Source organism: Dipodomys merriami, unplaced genomic scaffold (assembly GCF_024711535.1).
Source record: "Dipodomys merriami isolate MVZ:Mamm:240054 unplaced genomic scaffold, mDipMer1.0.p SCAF_10, whole genome shotgun sequence".
Classification (NCBI taxonomy): domain Eukaryota; kingdom Metazoa; phylum Chordata; class Mammalia; order Rodentia; family Heteromyidae; genus Dipodomys; species Dipodomys merriami.
In genome coordinates, this window is record NW_027202271.1 from 52,399,504 (window position 1) to 52,421,244 (window position 21,741).

General features: G+C 38.2%; 1 protein-coding gene across 5 annotated transcripts in view; it reads right to left on the reverse strand.

Moving 5' to 3' along the window:
• The window catches only part of CUNH12orf42 (chromosome unknown C12orf42 homolog), a 113,289-nt gene that overhangs the window by 11,551 nt on the left and 79,997 nt on the right, over positions 1-21,741 (reverse strand). For 4 of the 5 annotated variants that reach the window (XM_070037186.1, XM_070037216.1, XM_070037178.1 and 1 more), the window contains 2 exons: positions 11,190-11,267; positions 10,320-10,412 (listed from right to left, as the gene is read on the reverse strand). The exons of the other annotated variant lie outside the window; for it this stretch is intronic. In XM_070037186.1, the coding sequence (XP_069893287.1) occupies positions 10,320-10,412; positions 11,190-11,267 (171 nt within the window). The remainder of the gene's footprint in view (positions 1-10,319; positions 10,413-11,189; positions 11,268-21,741) is intronic. 5 annotated transcript variants of the gene reach the window in all.

Consider the following 21,741-nt stretch of genomic DNA (forward strand, 5'->3'; position numbering starts at 1 on the left):
TCTTTTTGGGGTTTTTTTTTTTTTTGGTCCTTTTATTTTTATATGTTCTCAAGATTCCTCAGACTTGCTTTATCTTAACATTCAACATTTAACCTTGTTCATGGAATTATTGTGTCTTTAAAATTACTGCACACTTCATGAGAAGGGAAGCAAAATAGAACTTATTTATTGTGGTTGTTCTGTAGATATGTGGACATAAATGTTCAACTTTCAAACATTAAAACCCATGTCTGAGTTTGAGTTAGTCTCTTCCTGACTTACAATGAGTTGGTTGTTTTGTGACTATATTTTCAGTTTTTATTTTTTCTGGATGGAAAGAGGTTCTTACTACAGAGCTCAGGCTACTCCCAAACTCCTGATCCCTTGCCTCAGACAACTGAATGCTGGGCTTATAGACAGGTATCACCTTGCCCAACTTGATTTATAATACATTTCTGTAAAAACAAAATTACATTTCTACAAAAGAAGAAAAGATTCACTTTGAAGTCATTTATCTTTTTTTTACAGTAAAGAAGACACCAGGTGATTACAATGCAGCTTCACTAATTTATATTCTATAGTGGAATAGAATTAAATAAAGGTTAAGAAGAAGGCAATTTCTGAACCATCTTTGAAAGGCCATTTTCTTTTTCTTTTTTTTTTTCTTTTTGGTCAGTCATGGGGCTTGAACTCTGGGCCGTGCACTGTCCTTGAACTCTTTAGCTCTTTAGCTCTATAGTGCTCTACGGCTTCAGCCACAGTGCCACTTCTGGTTTTCTGGTGGTTAACTGGACATCAGAGTCTCGTGGACTTTTTCTGCCTGGGCTGGCTTGAACCACAATCCTCAGATCTCAGCCTCCTGAGTAGTTAAAATTACAGGCATGAGCCACTGGTACCCAGCTGAAAGGCTATTTTCTTTTTTTTAATGCAGAATTAATTTTATTTTTTAAAAAGTTGTTATGTATTTATTTTTAATGTTTTTATTGTGAAAATACCGTACAGAGGGGTTACAATTACATGAGCAAGGTAATAAGTACACTTCTTATCAAGCATTGTTGCCTAATGAGCACATTTCTTATCAAGCATTGATGTCTCCTCCTTTGTTTTTCCCCTACCATCCCTGCCCTCCCATCTCCACAACTACACCCCCCCACCCCACCCCCCCACCAAAGTTGTAAAGTTCGTTTTTCAACATAGCATCTTGTACATCTCATTGTTCCAATGGTTCCACCTGTATCCCTATTTAAACAATTTGTTTTTGCCCTTCCCCTCCACAAATTATACCAACATCAAATACAGTGAAAACGGGGTTATACCGTGGAGGAGGGACATACAAAGCAACAAAAAAATGACCTTATGTTAGAAACAATAGCAAGGAAGAAAAAACCACTTATGTCCCTATCTTGGGGTTCATTTTGCCTAACATCATCTTATCTGACCTTTTCTGCTTGTCTCAGACATATACTAGTTATTGCAAATAAGGGAAACAATGGGACCTATGTTTCTTTGGGCCTGGCTTACTTCACTTAATATAATTTTTTCCAAGTTAGCTGTCTAAATAATAAATGAGACACCATGCCATTAAAAGTAATAGTGTTTCCAAATTCAACCACTTGTGTTGGTACCAATTCTTCCTTTCTGCTCCTGAATTTACTCCACACTGTGTCCTCCACCGTGAAGGTTCTCAATCTGTTCTCAATCTTTTTTGAGGCCCTGTCTGCTGCTCATGCTCCCAATAGTATCTCCTCTCCGGACCATCAAAACAGAATGTCTTAGTTAAGTGTGCCTCTTTTTGTAACTTTTATCTTGTAATTTGTTAAAGGAAAGACTATTCTTTTCTGAATCTAGCTTAGTGCCTACCTATGTCATACTCATAGTATTCAATAAATAGTTGCTAAATAAATGTGTTTAGCATAAGAAATAACCACTCAAAGAGTTTAAGCAATTGTTGTTTTTTAAATCCTTTCCTAGCAAAGGTTTAGTTAGCTCATATAGTGATCATGTTTTATTCTGTCTACACACACACACACACACACACACACACACACACACACACACACACACACACACACACACACACACACACTTACTTTTTCCAGCCCAAAAGTCTGGTGATTCGAAGTGTTTTAAAGGAGAATGTTCTTATTCTTAGATTCTTCTATTTTCTAGCTACCATAGAAAATATTATCCAAGATGGCACTCTACTTGATTAGTCCAGGTTTGCGCAATCAGCCCCAGCTTGAATAACAAGACACCTTCAATAGATTTTTGTTTTCAGAACCTCAGAGGCCACATCTCAAGGTTGGAATGTGAAAGTACATGTTGGGAGGTGGAACACACCATACTTCTAGTCCTTATTGAAAAGATCACAATGAGGGAAAGAGGAATGCATTAAGAATGGAAGGTACAGCATAGAAGACCATAGGTGCTCCAAAGATACAATCTCAGGTCTTCCCTGAGGTCTACATTACCCCAAATTCCATGTATTTTGCATCTATCACCTATTCCTACCCTTTACTAGTATAGTTTACATTATCACTGTGGTGCTTGGTCAAAATAACTGTAAATATTTTGGAAGTCAGTACTAGGGGTTGAACACATGCCTTATACTTGCTAACCAAGTACTCCACTACATGATCCATGCTTCCAGATTACATTCACTTTGAGAAAATTAGACCTTATTCTTGTATTTCATCTACTGAGACTTCATGTCTTTACAAATTTAGTCTTTCCACCATAAGTATCTATATTTCTCTTGAGGATAATAAGGTAATTATAAAAAATTAGACTTAGATGAACTGTGAAGTTTTTCCATTCCCATAGCTAGAATACAATATGTTACCATCTATTAGGAGAAAAAACAAAGAAAGTTCAAGACAAGGTCCTAGGTAACACTAATGCATAGTATTTGTTACTTGTTTGTAGAATATTACTCAGTTACACTTTATTTGTTTGATGGTGAGAACTCAGTTTAGAGAAATTAAGTTACTCGTCCAAGGCTACCCAGCTCTCCATTGAGAGAAACAATCTTCTGAGCCTGGATTAATGTAATCAAAATGTCTCACACCCTATAGATGCATATATTCATCACTATTCATCTCTCTCACCCCACAAAAAATATTTTGACCTTTTTCTAACCATATCATTTCAGAATACCTTTAGGAACTTCTGTAGCTGAGTCTTAAAATCTTCTTTTCTGACTTAAGGCAGCCATTTATCCTCTGCCTCTGTTTCTCATCAGAAAGGAAGCCATAAATAGTTATTATGTTCATCCAACAAAAAGGAAATTAATGGTTGATTAGATGCCTGTTCAACACAAGAAGGATAAAACCCAGTCTTCATGGTGAATTATTGAATTAGGGGCCAACTTACAGTACAACTATGTCTATACCAAGCCTAGAATCCAGCAGATTCAGCCCTTCAAAATAAATGTACAGTTTAGCAACAAAGAAAATAAATGTACATATGACCATATAAGGAGGTGGTGCCATGGCTCAAGTGTTAGAACACTAGCCTTAAGTTGAAGAACTTGGGGACAGTGCCTAAGCCAAGAGTTCAAGCCCCATGACCAACAAAAAAAAAAAAATTAGTACCCATATGACCATATAAGATGATGTTAAGTGAAATGAACCCCAAGATAGGGACACAAATGTTTTTTTTCTTTCTTACTATTGTTTTTAATATTTATTTATAATGTATTATAATATTTATTTATAATGTACGGTGTGCTTTTTTGTTTCTTTGGTATGTTCCTCCCCCATGGTATAACCCCTGTTTTCACTGATTCCAGTGCCCTGCATCATATATATGCATTGTTCTAATTTGGGGAGGAGAAGGGAAAAAGCAAAACGCTTATATAGGTTGACCCATTGTAACAATGAGATGTACAAGACACTATATTGAAAATGAACTTTGCAACTTCAGGGAGGGGGGGCATAGTTGGGGAGGTGGGGAAGGAACGGATGGTAGGGGGAAAACAAAGGAGGAGACAACAATGCTTGATAGGAAATGTACTCATTACCTTAGTCATGTAACTGTAACCCCTCTGTACAGTATTTTCACAATAAAAAAAGTATAAAAAAAGAAGATAAGTAAAGTTAGTTGATCTAGACTGTCAGTCCAACAAAATAAAAGGAAGAAACAAATGTAGGTATTCATACAATATCAAGATTATAGTTCTCACAGAGTTTGCTACTTAAAAGAAGGAGTAACAAGAGTGAGACTTTTGGTGCTTACTATTAAGATCTTACATGTGAAAATAGGTCCATTAAACTTATGTGGGAACATATGCGCTTCCCTTTCCTCTAATATTTCTATTTCATTTTCAACATACAAATCTAAGACAGAATCAAGATTAAGCCAAAGCCAGTATCCAAAGATAGTATGCTATGCCCCAGGCCAGGATATTAAAAAGAAACACTGTCTTTTTGATATGTTTTTCATATAATTTATTATGACACAGTCCCTCATCATGAGTTCATTTTCTACAAGGCACAAAGTGTATTGAGATGCATTTTTATCTCTAAAGAGTTCTAAGTAAGAAAACTCATTCCATATTCATACTGATTTACCCCAAAATTCTTTCTAATATCATGGCCAAAAAAAAATCAGAAAATTCTCTGTGTAATTTTTTTTCTTTACAGATGGCTGTTGATTATTAGCATGCTTCAAGGTGTGTGTTCTATGACCTCTATTTTCAAGGAATGTTGTTTTTAACATCCTGAACCATTTTTTATTTGGGTCTCAATAATGAACACTTGTGATTTGTTAGGTTGAACTATTGAGTGCCTTAGATTCCAAGTAGCGGCTATTGCCTAGATAGGCTAGGAGAGACGATGATAACTCTGGAGACATTGCTACTTCCTTAAGAATGAGATACAATCAATGAAAATTATGTTCCTTAATGAATAACTTATTAATTTAATTTCCCCTCTAATGCTAAAAGAATTAGACTTAGGAGGTAGACAAAGAAAGCATTCTTTATAGTGAATTGTGAAGTACTGTTTGGTGAACAGAATCCCAAACCCCAGGAATAACATTTGCAGCTGCTACTGTTTTCTGTTACCTTAAATACAACTGGGCCATATGGAGCCATTCTGAGGACTTTCTATTTTAAAGTGTTCTCTTCATATTTTATGCTTTTCCATATGTCTTATCCTTTCTTTAGGATTTCTATTCGCTTCCATTAAAAAAAATAATAATAAGAGCTTTGTTTTTAAGAGTTCATTTTTCCCCTCTCCCTGTGAGTACAAACTGCCACATTCGTTATTCTAGCCATTCTAGAAGATTGTGACAGAAAGAGTAAAGAAATATATAGAAAGAAAATAGCCATGCTCCTAGGCATTCCAGCTCCTAATTTATTTGTTCATTCTAACCAACCCAGTGTGGAAGATAATGAACCTGACATTGGTGCTGAACTATTTCAAAGTAAAGCAAGTGTTTACAGAAATCATCAGTGAAACCCTGAAGAAAGACATAATCTAGTTAACCAAAAATTAACCAAAATGTGCTCTCTGAGAACGAGTGCTCCCTGTAGTTTGGGGTTGGCTTGGAGCAATTATCCAAACAAAATAGTTGGCGCCTGTATTGGTGACAAAGTAGTTCTTGCATAAAGTGGAAGGAGGAGACAAATATGCATGAAAATTAAATTTAGGCCTGTGGGACTACCCTTTGGGGGCCATAGAAGAGCTGATTACATGTTCACAGCTGGAATTGGTGTTGGCAGGCAGGCTTTATTCATGGGCAGATGGAGGGACTTACTTTCTGAGCGACACTCTCGTGCCCAAGCGGGATAATAGCATGAAAAGCATCCGATGCTTCCAGACCTCAAGCCCAATGGTCCCCCGTGCTGCTCGCTGGCATCCAACTGGAGTTTCCTCCACTGAAAAATCATTGTGCTCCAATGCGCATGAGCGCCTGCTCAAATCCCAAGTTCCCTGTCTCGCCTGTCTCATAGGTTTATCCACCATGACCACACTGAGCAACTTTTCCATTTAGAAGGTAACAAACTCAGCCAAGGAAACAGCCAAGAGGGATGCGGAATCTTGCAGAGACAAGGTTGAAGGCCAGGATTTGATCTCTAAAGTCATCTGGGAACCAAGGCTTTGTGCATGTTAACAACGATTGAAAGCCCATAGCTCTCACAGACATCTGGGCAGCCACAGTGCTCTGAGCTTGTGAGGTAAGTGGAAAGAAAGCATGTGCCCAGTTCTTCACCCTCCCTTTGTGAAATAACATTACCCATCTTAAGACAAAAATCTGCCCCCCCCCATCCTGCTTCATCTCTCAACCCCACTTAATGACTTTTGCTTTATTAAATATGGTTTTTCACTAAATATGGTTACTCAAAGTAAGGCAGACCCAAAGAAATATAGGCTGTATGGTTTCCCTCATTTGTACTAACTAGAATATGTCTAGGATATTCTTAGCAGAGCGTCACAATGGCTCAATAGCAATGTGGATATGATCATATATAAAATGATAGGGAGTATGTTCTATAATAACATAAAGCACAAAGGATAAACACAAACTAGCCTGATAAATACAGGCATAATTGACCATTTTCTTCTAAAGTGAGAGAGGCATGCATGTTATGCTGAATGGTATTTTTCTGATGGAAGCATAGAATTCTATTATGTATATATACCATGTTTTCTTGATCCACTCATCTCCTGAGGGGCATCTGGGTGATTCCATACCTTAACTATGGTCAATAATGCTGCAATAAACATGGCTGTACCTTAAAAATATTACAGGAAAGAATAGGGAAACACTAAGGCTCTTTGGCACAGATCAAAACCTCCTAAGAGCCAGAAATACAACAAATCAAAGAAAGGCTCAATAAATGGGACTGCATTAAACTGAAGAGTTTCTGCATGGGAAAGGAGATAGCTAGCAAGACAAATAGACAAGGACATAGCTAGCAAGACAAATAGATTGGGAGATCTTTACTCGCTATACATCAGACAAGGGCCTCATATCTAAAATATACTTAGAGCTCAAAGAAATTAAACCTCCCCAAAACAAATCCTCAAAGAAACAACAAGTACTAAAGATAGAACTAACATGATAGGTTGCAGTCATCAGAGGACCCATGTGAATTCCCTCAAGGAAGAGGACATTTCCAGTAAACAGGTGATGGCGGCAGAGTGGGCTACTTCCCATAGCAGGGGCTCTCCTTCTACAGTAAGAATATAAATCGATGCTGAGGGAGGGCGTCCGTTCTGGGCAAAGATAGGAATAAACCAATGCTGAAGACTCCACGTTGAATTAGAAATTAAGGCATGCCTATTCAATTCCAAACACTGTGGATATGAAGACAATTTTATATCATTCTGGTCCCTCACAATATTCTGACCAAGTTACTGGAGAAAATACGATGCAGAGGAGTTGTGACGTATGTAAAGTGTAGTGCTATGAGCAAGACTAAAAGGTGGCATATAGCCGAAAGCAAGTGACACATTGTTGGTTTCAAAGCACAGTGGCTTTTAGTATTTAAATAATAGAAGTCTGCATACTCATGGTACAAAATTTGGCAAATGAAGACATGGGAAAAATTAAAAGAAAACCTAAATACTAGAAGCATTTTTTGGTACTATACCTCTCCATTCTTCTCCTTTCTAGCTCAACATACAGAAAAATAATGAAATCATCGCATGTATATAGTCTTTTTTGTGCTAATCCTGGGGCTTGAACTCAGGGCTTGGGAGCTTTCTCACAGCTTTTTTGGTAAGCCCAGCATTCTACCACCTGAGCTTTTTGTTGGTTAATTGGAGGTTCATGTCTCACAGACTTTCATGCCCAGACTGGCTTTGAATTGTGACCCTTACATCTCTGCTTTCTCAGTAGCAAGGATACAGATGTGAGCCACTGATACCTGGCTTGTACAGTGTTTCTGACAGAAACAATTAAAAAATTATTGAGTAGAATGAATCATTTTGGCCAGCAAAGATATTAGACTTCAAAATAACCTGAGGTTTATAACTCCAAACACTGTAGTTTCAGTTTTAAGAGAGAAAAGTGGTGAACTTTCTTTACTCATTTCCTACTTCAATTATAGACATATAAGTAATATAAGGAATCTAATTAGCCAATGATTCTCATGCTATTCTATATCTTTCTTCACATCCGAATGCACAACAAAATTTTATATATAATAGATATAATAATATACAATGCATATATAATAATACATATGTATTATATGTATATATCTACATAATGTATTTCTTCACATCCAAACCAACATCAAAATTATATTTGTAATATGTAAGATATCATATATAATATGTTATGTCTTATATATTATACATATATATACATTATATACATATATACACAAATTATTGTCTATTATATTTATTATATTTTATATTATATGAATATCATATATTATATAGTCATGATGAATTATACATATATAATTATATGTGTGTATGGATAATTATATATACTATGTATACATAGCATATCTATGTATACTATATGTATACATATATAATTATATATGGATAATTATATATATGGTACTGGGCAGGGTGAATATCAATTCTTTTAAAATTTTTACTAGCTTTCATAGTTGTACAAAGAGGTTTCAGTGCAACATGTCAGTTCATACATACACTACTTCTTGGTCAATGCAATCCCTTCCATGTTCTCCCCCACTTCTTAATATTTTTAAGAGATCCCCACCCCAGATGTGCCCATATACAGAGAATGCATACTAAAAACTGCATCAGGGTTAAATCTCACGAATAATTTCCATTTTTATTTTACTTTGTATACTCAGTAATGAGAGAGTACATCCAGAAGTACATGGGAGCCTCTAACAGTATTAGATTGATTAGTGTCAAATCCCTTACTGTCAAGTGGTGGATGATCTGCAACCATTACCTTTAAACTGAAGGGATTGGCTATCCAGTCTCAGAGTACAGAAGCTCTTAAAAAAAAAAAACTGGCCATGAAAGAACAATTCACCAAGGAAGGATGAAGACTATTTGTCCATTATCTTTAACGATCCCTTATATGTTTATTTCTTGCTTGCCAACAGTGTTAGTTTTTGGTTTCTGTGTGTGTGTGTGTGTGTGTGTGTGTGTGTGTGTGTGTGTGTGTGTGTGTGTGTGTGTGTGTGTGTGTGTTCTTAGTCCCTACATAGCTCTATTCTTCACCAACTATTATCTTTTTGTTGTTGTTGCTGTTGTTCTGGTTCTAGGGCTTGAACTCAGGGCCAGGCCTAGGTACTGTCCCTTAGCTTTTTTGCTCAAGGGTATTACTGTATCACTTAAGCCACAGCTCTAATTCTGGCTTTTTGGTGGTTAACTGGAGACAAAACTTTCATGGATGTTCCTGCCCAGGCTGGCTTTGAACCACAGTCCTCAGATCTCAGCCTCTTGAGTAGCTACAATTACAAGTGTGAGCCACCAAGCACCCAGCCCAACTGTCTGTCCTTACTTGCCCCCTGGCAAGCTAGGATTATCTATGTCTTCCTTATCTACTGCATTTCCATGTGTCTAAACTTCTCAATAAATGTCAGTCATTATCATAAACCAAAATTTCATCTGTCTTTAGTTCACAGAAGAAAACATAGAAAACATAGCTTCATTTTCAAAACATGTATAATGGAGCAGGCCTCCCAGATGTCAAAAAGACATTTCAGAAACAGAGAGAAACAAAGAAGAAAGCAAGAACTACTTCTCCTTTTCCTTTTATAGCAGTTAACAGTGCTCTGGCTGGGAACTTTGAGATCCTCTCATTTGAGCTGAACAAAATGCAGGGTCCTCTTGCAATATCATCTTGTATGAGGACCAAATTTTTAGTAATAGAGAATTTCAGAAGGTTGACAAAAATGGGGGGGGGGCTACATTTCTTCCATTTCAGATCACCAAGCCTCTTGGCTTTTAAAGTACACAAAATGTGAGCCATCATGGCTGATCTCCAGGATGTTTTCTCTAGGAGTGGGGAGTCAGCTTTCAGGGTTTAATTTCCAGTCTGAAGATCACAAACAATACATCATATTAACCAGAAGTATCAGCCATATACCAGCATCATTAGTTGCCTTCCTGGGGGTGGCTACTTATTTATTTTTTGGTGTCAAAGCATTATGCTTACTAGGCTGGTGCTTTTCCATAGGAACCACATCTCCAGCCCTGCGTTTTGCTAGTTATTTTCAAGGTGAACTTTTATAGCTGAGACTGACCTTGAACCATCAGTCCTCCAGATCTCAGACTCCCAAGTGGCTGGGATTACAACCCCCAGCACCAATACTGCTTGTTAAACTTTTAATTTGCTTAATGGTATTTTTCACATATAAATGTCCATTTAATGTCTAATTGGCAACTTGCCCCTCCTTCTTCCATTTTGTTCCTCTTGGATAGTGTAAAATCCCCAAAGCACCCAAGATGTGCCTACACAACAGCTTTCCTGCATCAGGCGCTCTGGAAAAGAAGACAATAATTCCCATGAATTTTTTTCAGGAGATTTGAGCATCCTGAATCAAAATCAGTTCTTATCTGAACCAGCCTATGTGAGTCTTACAAACAGGAAGAGAACAAATAAAGAGTAATTTAAATTTTAATTTAAAAACTCTCTCCTCTGTTTTCTTATCCCTTATCAAACTGTCAGCATTTTTGCCTGTTGACAATGAACGAGTGTCACTAGACTAGGGCAGGCCCTACCCACAACCAAGGGATCTCTTTCAACTAAACCCCTGATCCCTTTAATAAACAAAATACGAAAAGGCTCAAAATTACGCTGTGGCTTTAGAAAAGAAGGCAGGGAAATCCTCCCAGTACAATCCCCTACTTGTTATTTTCACATGCCATGTGACTCCAAGTTATTCTGAAAGATAAAGAGACAGGGGCTGCCACCACATCCCAGCCACGATTTCCCCCAGGTTCCCAGCCTGGCCCATCTGCTCTCCAGAGGCCCACATGAATGGCATATGTCAAGAGAGTCAGAGCTGTGCAAACTATCCAAAGAAATCACTCAGCCAACTTCCCTTGGCTTCCACAGCTTCAGTAATTGTTGCTGAGCCAACCACCATATGGTGAATAATTAGTTTTTCGACCCCACTCAAGAAAAATGTCCGCTTCATTGCCAAGCATTAGCAGCAATATGTGTGTTAATGAACAGAGAGAGGTGAGTGCCTATACATTAACAAAAGTTGGAAAGAGTTCCCCCATCCTTTTTTTTTTCCAGCTTTAAGGTCTGACCTTTGGTTTTGTCCCCTTTCGAGGAGGTGATAGATTGGAGTCCACAGCATTTAGAAGCGAATTCTACATTTTTTAAATCTGTAATCCAATGAAAGATAGTCAGTTTTTATAGCTAAAAGGCTTTAATAAATTGATTTTAAACTTTCTTTTCTCAAAATAGTCAGTGTGGTCCATAGGAAAATAAGGCCAGCAGAGCATGCTACCTGCTGCCAGAGGTATGGGAGGTGACTACCATTTTATAGGGTGTGCCTTGGTGCTTGCAGCTCAAGAATACACTTACTTAGCCTCTAAATAAGCACGTGCCTTCTCACTGTACCTAAATATACACAGGCAGATTTAGAAACACAAAGAAAATTGCACGTTTGCTCTCCCAAGCCTAGACGTCTTAAAAGGTACATCAATTTCCCCAAGAGGACAAGATCTTCAAGCAGCCAGAAAGAAATGAACAAATGAATCAGCCTGCGTCCACTTTCATTCATTTGTTCTGCATCTTATGGAATGAGGCAATGCTGAGCTGTCCCACGTTGCCTTGAGTATATTAGTGTATCTGACCTTGGCTTCTGCATCCTCCGCATGTAGCTGTATGAACCCCAGGGAAATAAAAAAAAGATGGGAAATTGAAATGTTCTCTAATGCAGTTCTCAAAGAATCTTGCCATAGGTCAGTGGTTCTCAAATACCTTCAGTTTGCAGACTGCCGTACCAAAGCAGAAGAAGACTCCCCTCCCACCCCGCCCCACCCTGCAAAGAGACTCCCTCCCATTTGTGTCTGAGAAAGAAATGCTTTGCCAGAATAAATCAGCAGAGGAGCCCTGACTTAATGAGACAGCCCGGAGGACTTTCTCAAGCCACATACAAATCAGGGGAGGGCCAGACACAATGATGACTGCTATTTTCTTTTTATATTGGTGATCAATCAGAATAATAGCATCACCCCCTCTGCTGTAAATTCACTGAGGATCAGATTGACTTTGTTTCAGTCAATACTCTATTCTCAGTACCTAGGCCTCAGTCACCCAGCTGGGTATTGGGAATGCAAACTGTAAACTTTCAACCAGCTTTTGTTGCCTAAATACTCTAAATCATCTTTAATATTTTAAGAAACCACTCTAAGCATGAAGAGATTTTCTTTTTTCCTAAATCAGCTTTGAGAACTTTGGCCAGTGGGCAAAGTGATATGGAACGTAGCACTTGGTGATTATCTTCTATTTCATCTAATTGTTGGCCTTTCTGACTATTATTAACCTAAATGTAGAATCTGTATGTATCTCTATTCTAAAGGAAAAGACATGTTCCATCTGTGGTCAAAAGAAATCATTCGGCGTTTACCACACATTTGCAGCCAGAAAACTAGAGTCAAAACCTCATCTGTTTACAAAGGGTTTGCCAGGGAGGGGGGAGGAGGAAATTCCTTCCTTTGAAACATTTGGTTGGTTAAAAAGTAAGTTGGGCCAACTTCTTAATCTAGTATTATCTGGCATTATATGGCAGTATACCATTAATAACTGGTTCCCATGGAATTGTGATCAGTGTAGAAAATTTCCAAGCATGAAATCTACCAAGATCTAAGAAAGAGAAGAGCTTCAGATTTTAGAGAACAACGAATAAACCCCAACTCATATATTAGGGAAGTTGGGTATGAATCTTCCTATTTTGAGCAAAGCTTTTTTCGTTCCCTTACATATCAACTCAAAAACATTAAATGTCTATTAAGTGGTAAAATGTATCACTGGGGAAAATGCTGTTCTGCTTCACGTAAGCTGGTTGGATGAACAGGAGACAACGATGAGGATGAACTGTATGGTGAGTAGAATACCTCCCTCATAGCTAGGAGAGGCAAGCTGGAATGGGTGATGACGTTTCCCTTCCTCTTTCAAATTGTGTCTTCACTTGGGATTACTGGACAACCCTGAGATTTTGATCCTTACATGAGTCCAGTGTTAAAGTTCTGTCCCCAGAAAGTCTCTAAAGTATTTTAACTAGAGGAAAGGGATGACACACTCACTCCTCAGCCTTCATACTTCACCTCTTCTGACTTGTGAGCATCATGAACTTTCACTCCGACCCAGACCCTTCTTCTGCTGGAAAGACAGCCTTCCAGTGTGAGCTCTTTCACACCCCAAATCCCTCTATCTCACTTGCTTTAACTCTTTTTCTGTCCCCTTACTTGCTAAGACTCAGACAACCTCAACTGGCCTCCTCCTTTCATTCCTGGACTCTTGTGCTAAGACCACAGCATGTCACCATCCATGTTTCTATTCAAAATGTCCAGCTCTTTTTTATGCCTATAAATAGATCTTCTTTTAGCTCTAATATGACTATGCTAGCTTTTCCTACAGAATTGGTAGGAAGAGGGGAAAGGAGTCTAATGCAGTGGCTACTAGCCCACAGTGGCTCACACATACTTGAAATGTACCTAGGAAGACTGAAGAGCAGAATATTAAATTGTACTTAATCTTAATTCACATCCCAATTGCACAATGTGGCAAGTGGTTACCAGACTGAGGGGAAGACAACAGAAGACATGTGAAGTTCAGTCACTTCCTTAGTGCACCCTCTCTCCCAAAGATTGGTCTATCTCATAAGCTCTAATAGAACTAAGAAACAGACCCATGCTTCCATGCTTCTTCAGATGGCCAGTTTCCCTGCTGTGTCTGTGCCCCTGACACTAAGGTTATTCTGGCAAAATTCAGATCAGCCTCTGGTCTCTGGACACCACACAATGCTAAAAAGGAAATACCTCCATTGTGTTTCATTTTTGCAATTCTCTCCTTTTCTCCCAGTTACATTTTTTATATTCCCCTAAAAGTAAGAGCTTTCTAAACTTTTTGTATATGTATTATTCCTGGGGGCTTGAATTCAGGGCCATCCCTGAGCTTTTTTGCTCCAGGCTAGCACTCTATCACTTGAGCAACAGATCTACTTCCAGCTTTTCGATAGTTAATTGGAGATAAGAGTCTATGGTCCTTCTTTCCCAGGCTAGCTTCAAATCATGATACTCAGACTCCAAGTCTCCAGAGTATCTCAGGTTAACATGAGCCACCAGTCCCTAGCTTCTAAACTCTATTGCTTCTATATCTCCATTTCATTCCATTTTCAGACCACAGCTTCATCTATTTGCCTTCAGTGCCTGTGTTCCTGATTCCTGTCAAAGAAGAGAGATATGATATGGCTTTTCTGGTTCACAAGGACCTAGCATGTGTACCTTTTCAGCCAGGGAATACAGAAAGCTATTCAGCAGAAGCAGGAGTAGAAGAAAGGAAGGGAGGGGACATTCTGACAGACTTCAGCACTTTATCAAATCATCAACTGAATCCTCACCACTATTCCAGCCTCAAGCTATGAATATCTCTCTTGCCATAAAGATATATAGCAAGCACATTTGCCCAAAAAGCAACCTGAAATATCCATTCATATTAGTAAGAATCACTTGTCTGTGCTTTATCTTGCTCATTTTTTAAACTACAAATAGAATCGATTTAGAAGACTTCCTTTAAAAGCTTCACAGAAACTATAATTCAAGTCATAACTATTAGCATTTTTGCGCTTAAGGCAGGATTTTACAAATGTAATATTATGAGATATACATTATGAGGTAAATTCAAATTTCAACCAGAAACGATACTCTAAGAAGATCACAGTGTTTTAGAACTCCTGGGGGAAATTCAGATCATCTGAACTACATTCATAGTAGGAGAATGTGCCTATGTGTCTCTTAAAATATAGAAAAAACTTCTTAGAAGGTGTTAGAAAATATGCAGCATGTCAATCAAAAAGATAATGAACCCAGAGAGACAAGAAAAAAAAAATAAGGTGATCCTGATGACAATTTTTCTTGGCAACTTAACCTTCTCCCCCGATAAAAGGAGGAGGGACCCTGGAAGATTTTCCTAGAATCCTGGAGATGAGAAGAAAGAACAAATACCTAGGAAAAGTGTAGGCAGTGTTCTCAGCACAGATATAGTGAGAGGAGATCGCTGAAGAGCAATCCTAAAGAAAGAAGAAATCCTAGGCCTCAAGTAAGTAGAAGAAAGGAAATACAAAGATCAGAGTCAAAATTCAATGAGCCCTGCTGCCTGTGGCCCATACATGTAATCTTAGCTACTCAGGTGGCTGAGATCTGAGGATCTCAGTTCAAAGCTAGCCTGAGCCGGAAAGACCATGAGACTCTATCTCCAGTTAACCAGCAAAAAGCCAGATGTAGAGATGTGGCTCAAGTAGTAGAGTGTTAGCCTTGAACAACAATGAAAAAGCTCAGGGACAGCACTCAGTCCCTGAGTTTAAGCTCCAGGATTGGCGCACACACACACACACACACACACACACACACACACACACACACACACACACACACACACACACACACACACACACACACACACACACACACACACACACACACACACACACACACACACACTGAAGTATGCAACAATAAAATGATTCTAGCTGGGCTGGGAAGGTGGCTCAGTGGTCAAGTGCTTGCCTTGCATACCTGAGGCCCTGGGTTCGATTCCTCAGCACCATATAAGCAGAAAAAGCCGAAATGGCACTGTGACTCAAGTGGTAGAGCACTAGCCTTGAGCTGAAGAGCTGAGGGACAGCGCCCAGGCCCAGAGTTCAGGCCCCACAACTGACCAAAAAAAGAAAAAAAAAGATTCTAGCCAATATAATCAAGAAAAAGAAAAGGAAGACACAAAAGAGGTAACAATTCAAGTGTCCTTGATTGAGGGTATCTGACATTTCAAATGTCAATGTGTGAATAGAAAACAAACTGACATAATAAACTATGACTCAGCAAGAAAGAGGAGCAAATTACTGATGCAAGCAAGAAATTGGATAAATCTCAGCTAATCAATTTGTAGGCACACCTCTCTGCCTAGATCTTCCAGGTAGAAGGATTTGGGGGTTGGATATCACTGGCATGTGACAAAACTCCAGTACTCAACAGATACTGAAAAAAATCTTTCTGGCTACTCAGCTTTTTAACAACCCGATTTTCTAACATCTAAGGGGCAGCAAACATATCAAATGATTGACTGATTTGATTGACTTCAGATCTCATCACAGTTATCCTGGGATATGTTCTATAATACCCATTACAGAATAGATTCAACAAGGGGGATGAAGAAAATAAATGTTCATTGAGTACCTACTCTATGCCAGGCTCCACGCTATATGCAAATTTCCTCTACTCTAATCTTCAACTCTGCTCTTGTAAAGTATTATTAGCCCCAAGATACATGCTAAAAAAGAACTGTAAGCAAAGTTTATAAGAAAGTTTATAAATTGGAAAGTAAGCCACTCTTTTTAGTTTGTATCTGTAACAAAAACCCAGATTGTGAAGTCATACATGTACTTCCCATGTCTTTCTCTAGAAATAAGGCCACTCTTAAAGCAGATTCCATAATGGAAGCTACAAGATGCACAAATAACTGGACTGCATCCTATTAGAAAGATGACATCAGCTCTGAGAGTCAACATGGATAGGAAAACCTTACTGTTCTCCATTCATACGTCAGGGAGAAAAAGATCAGATAAGTGCTTAGCAGATTTGAGGGCTGTGGCTCAGCAGTCTTTGCATCGTTACCCTGCTCACATCTTATACTCTGCGTCCATTATGCAGAGTCTGAACTCCATTCCGAGATGTCCCAACAATGGGAAAGAGGCAAATGCATTAGAATTTTAGTTCAAATTCAAAAATGAGTAATTCACTTTGAAAATATAAACATCTCCTGCTAATGTAATTTCATAAAATAAAATCAGGAATGGCTGGGAAAGTAGGTTAGTGGTACAGTGCTTGCCTTGCATGCATGAGGCCCTGGATTTGATTCCTCAGCACCATATAAGCAGAAAAGGCTGGACGTGGCGCTGTGGCTCAAGTGGTAGAGCACTAACCTGGAGCTGAAGAGTTGAGGGACAGTGCCCAGGCCCAGAGTTCAGGCCCCACAACCAACAAAAAAAAAATGAGGGAAAATAAATCTTTTCAGTGTCCCCAAGCCCCCCCAAATGATCCCAAAGTTACTAAATTGACTAAAACCATTAGTAAAGATTAGAAACAGGTTTGTATACATATATATAAAACTTTCCTAGCTTAAAAAAATAAAAATACTATGTCTCTGAAAAAAAGAAAACAAAATCTTTGAACTTTTAGAGGCATTTAAATGTCAGAATCAATTTTATTAACATCCTTTTACTCTGATTGAAAAAAATATTAACTCAGTACAGCAAAATTGAAACATTGTTTTAAAAGTAAAACATGCTAAACTAAAAGATGTATTTTAAAAATTAGACTGCATACAAAGTTTTCCACTTCAAAAAGAATATTTATAAAAAGTCATTATGTAATTGAATAATCTTCAAAAAGGAGCAGTATAGTCAGCTGAGAAATGTTTCCTTACATTTAATGTCTTTACAGAAGCCAGATATTTTAAAAATGCCCCAACTGAAACATGAAGAGAAAGCGTTTCTGGTCAGGTTACTTAGTTCTGATGGTACAAACTCATTAAATTGGTGCCCTAATAAACACTACCATTAGTATATCCTTATGTCCTAAATGTCTGTATTCAGGAAGAACGATTTTTATCTTTTTTTAATCTTCAAATTCAACTTAGAACCAGTAGTTAAGCTCAGACTCGGTACAAAATGTCATCTATGGCCAAATGACAGAAAAGTTGAAGACCTTCAAACATTTGTGTACAATTAATTCATTTTCAGTTGTTTCTATCTTTGTTCTATGAGAAAGAGAGAGGGAGAAGAGAGAGAGAGAGAGAGAGAGAGAGAGAGAGAGAGAGAGAGAGAGAGAGAGAGAGAGAGAGAGAAGCTAGATCTTGGATGAAGATACAGAAATTCTTCTGACTTCAACAATAGAAATAGAAATCAATTCAATTCAAATTTCCTGACCCTGTGTTCTGGTACAGAGAGCAGCAGCTGGAATGGCCATGAAGACGCTTTAGGATGGGTAACTACTGGATAGTGAAACTATTCGTGTAAAATAGTCATGAAAACTGTTCATAGACTGGCCAACAAACCCATTATCTAACAGGCCTCTTACTTAGAAAATTGTGTTTGCCTATATCCAACTAGGAACGATATTCCTATCTCTTTTGCTGCCCATACCCCCAATTCATAATTGTGATTCACTCACAGTCTTATAGCATGTAAATTCCATACTCCTTCCTCCCACCAACATAGATAATTAAATAAACCCTGGACCTCAGGGGCTCCATCAAACTTCCTTCTTGGGGACCTGAACTCACAGTACAGGGACTAAATTCAACTGGCTGGAAAGTCCAGTAAGCCTAAAAGGTATCCAATTGGGGCTGTCAATACTATATAATAGTATACAATGTATAAAATAAAAAAGAAATACAAGAGTAAGAAAGGTGTAGAGAGAGAGGGACACAAATAGAGACCTTGAAAAGAAAGGAGACAAAAAAGGGGAGAAATCACAACCTTGTATCAGAAATGACATTAAGTTCATCTGATAGAAAAATAGGCTCCAGGCTAGGATTGGCTACTGCTTGTGAAGTTACTCTGGGGAAATAATTTCATCTCACTTGACTGAGTTTTCAGAATGGCAAAATAGTGCAGCCTTTGAAATCAGGCAGAGTTTGAGTCTTGGACCTTTCCAGGAATTATGACTTCCATCTGGACTTGTTCTCTTTGGTTTCAAATGCTTCATACATAAAATTGGAGTGCTAATTCTACCCCCTCCTAAGGATTTTGGAAGAAATTAAATAAAAAGACACTTATGCCAGGTATTGGTGGCACATGCCTATAATCCTAGCTGGTCAAGAGGCTGATGTCTGAGAATTGTGTTTCCAAGGTAGACCACACAGGAAAGTCTGTGAGATCTTTATCTCCAATTAACTACCAAAATCTGAAATTGGAGATGTGGCTCAAGTGGTAGAGTGCTAACCTCGAGCACAAAAACTCAGGGATGATGCCCAGTCCCAGAGTTCAAGCCCCAGAATGGGCAAGTACACACACATACACACACACACACACACACACACACACACACACACACACACACACACACGCATGCACGCACGCACGCACACAGATACTTAATGAGTACAATCATCAGTGTAAAGCATCTAGGACATATTAGCTCTATAATTATTAGAAATTACTAGCTTCTCTATTTAGGGTTTCTATCCTATAAAATGGGGATGATTATGGTACTTTGTCCATAAGGTTGCTGTGAAGATTAGATGAGTTAGTGTATATAAAGCATGTAGAGGAGAGTCTGGTTCAATAAATATTTTATCACTATTATTGCTGTTTCTGATGCTATTATCATTATTGTCATCATCATCTTTATCATCATTATTCCAGTGCCATCCAGGACTTGGCATCACTTTTAATTTCATCACATTCACAGATTAGACCAGTTAATCATAAAATTATGAAATTGTGTTTGTCTCTGTACATAACTGTGTAAGATCTTAGATACTACATTAGGGCTATTTTTGCTGGTACTATTAAATATACAGCAAGAGCAATTAATGATTTTGATGTGGTTCTTGATGTCTGTGCAGAAAAGATTATAGTTATTCATGAAAGGAAAATAAATAAGTAAAGCCAGCCCAGTATCCCACAAGGGAAAAATGCTTAATTCAATCATAATAAGTCAATGTTATTAAGCTATTAAAAGAATATGTATAAGCCAGGCTATAAACCAGGCATTGGTGGCACACAACTATAATCCCAACACTCAGGAGGCTGAGACAGATGGGTTGTGAGTTCAAGGCCAAATTGGAATAAATAGTGAATTTGAAGCCAGTCTAAGCTAGCCAAAAAAATAAAAAGGAAAAACATATAAAAGTGCTTATTGAGCTGAACTGTGGAGCAATACAGAAAGATGATATTGATGGTAATTTAAAACAAAAAACAATATTGTACTTACTCAAGGGTTGCAACTCTATGATAATAATTATGCACATAAGGGGAGAGTAGACAAATGTACCTAACAGTAAGTGTTGTCAGGTTGAGGATCTGAGAACTTCTTGCCCCCATTGGCCATATTTTCCAAACAATGGCAGCATGCTCCACCAACCTGAATCCTTTAATGTTAAATACAAGAAACTCACTCTCTCTCTCTCTCTTTCTTTCTCTCTCTCTCACACACACACACACACACTTTATTGTTACTGAGGAAGAAGATAACAATCCTCCACCATTTTGACTATGATCATTTTCCTTAATTACTTGGTACTAAATATTAAATTAGAATTAGTCACAGATAAATTTTTAAACAAGTAACACTGGCTATGATTACAAAAATTAACTTATACTTTTCCTTATGGCATATCCCCTGTTGTCATTGTCTTTGATTTTGGTACCCTACATCTTGTATATACATTTATCTAATTTGGGGAGGGGAAGGGAATAACAAAATGCTGAAACAAGGACACAGGATGACCCATTGCAACAATGATACTCACAAGACACTCTGCCACTTTAAGCCACAGCTCCACTTCTGGTTTTCTGGTGGTTAATTGGAGATAATAGTCTCATAGATTTTCTGGCCCTGGCTGGCTTTTAACTGCAATCCTCATATCTCAGCCTCCTATGTAGCAAGAATTATAGGCAGCACCCAGTTTGCAAGTGTTTTTAATTAGTATATATTTGTAATTTGAGACTTCATTGTGATATGTCCATACAAGAGTTTTATTCCTGTCTGGAAGTTCCAGTATGTCTCCAGGAGGCACTTGTATAGAGCATGCTTCCAATGGTTTGGCCATTCTGGACAGAATCTCTCAGCAAGTATCTCTGTAACTAGACTCATGGCCAATTGCCTTGTAGATTTGATTAGAATATTAGATATCATCTTGACACAACTGCAGGCTGAAGCAAACCCTAATTTAAAATGTATTTATAAATGAATACAAGTTTCAGACTAAATCTTCTGAAAATTCCTGCTTGGGCTAAGGGCATGGCTTAAGTTCCTGCCTAATAATCACAAGACCCTAAGTTCAAACCTTAGTTACCCCCCCCAAATATATTCTTTCTCCACAGTATAGGTTTATTGAACAGGATCAGATGAAAGGACGAAGGCCTGAGATGATTTAGAACAAAATGAACAGCCAAGGCAGTAAGCAGAGACAAACAGAGCAAGTAAGATAAGCAACAATTGTGAAGAAATTAAATGTCCAATTGGTAAAATGGATGGGTACATGGAAAACGAACATAACAGAATAATTAAATCAACAAGAAGATGGATGCAGCAGACACTGGTGCTGCAAGAGAAGCCATGTCATCTGCAAATAGAAACTATGCTTTGCCCATGTGCCATGGCTTGGGGAATGAGCTCTATTCTCTGCTCAGGAGAAAAATCCCCACTGATGCTAAAACTCAGTGCTCACATTGGGGTTGATGGAGAAGAGGGCATGACTTGTTAAGAGTCAATGAGTATCTGCCAATGAAAAGCCTTGCACTAGTAGTACTTAGGAATTGCAATGCCCCTTTATCATACGTGAGGACCAGAGATGATAGAAGGTAGAGGAAGAGCAGAGGGTTTCTGAGAAGACTGGCACTGAAGTGGC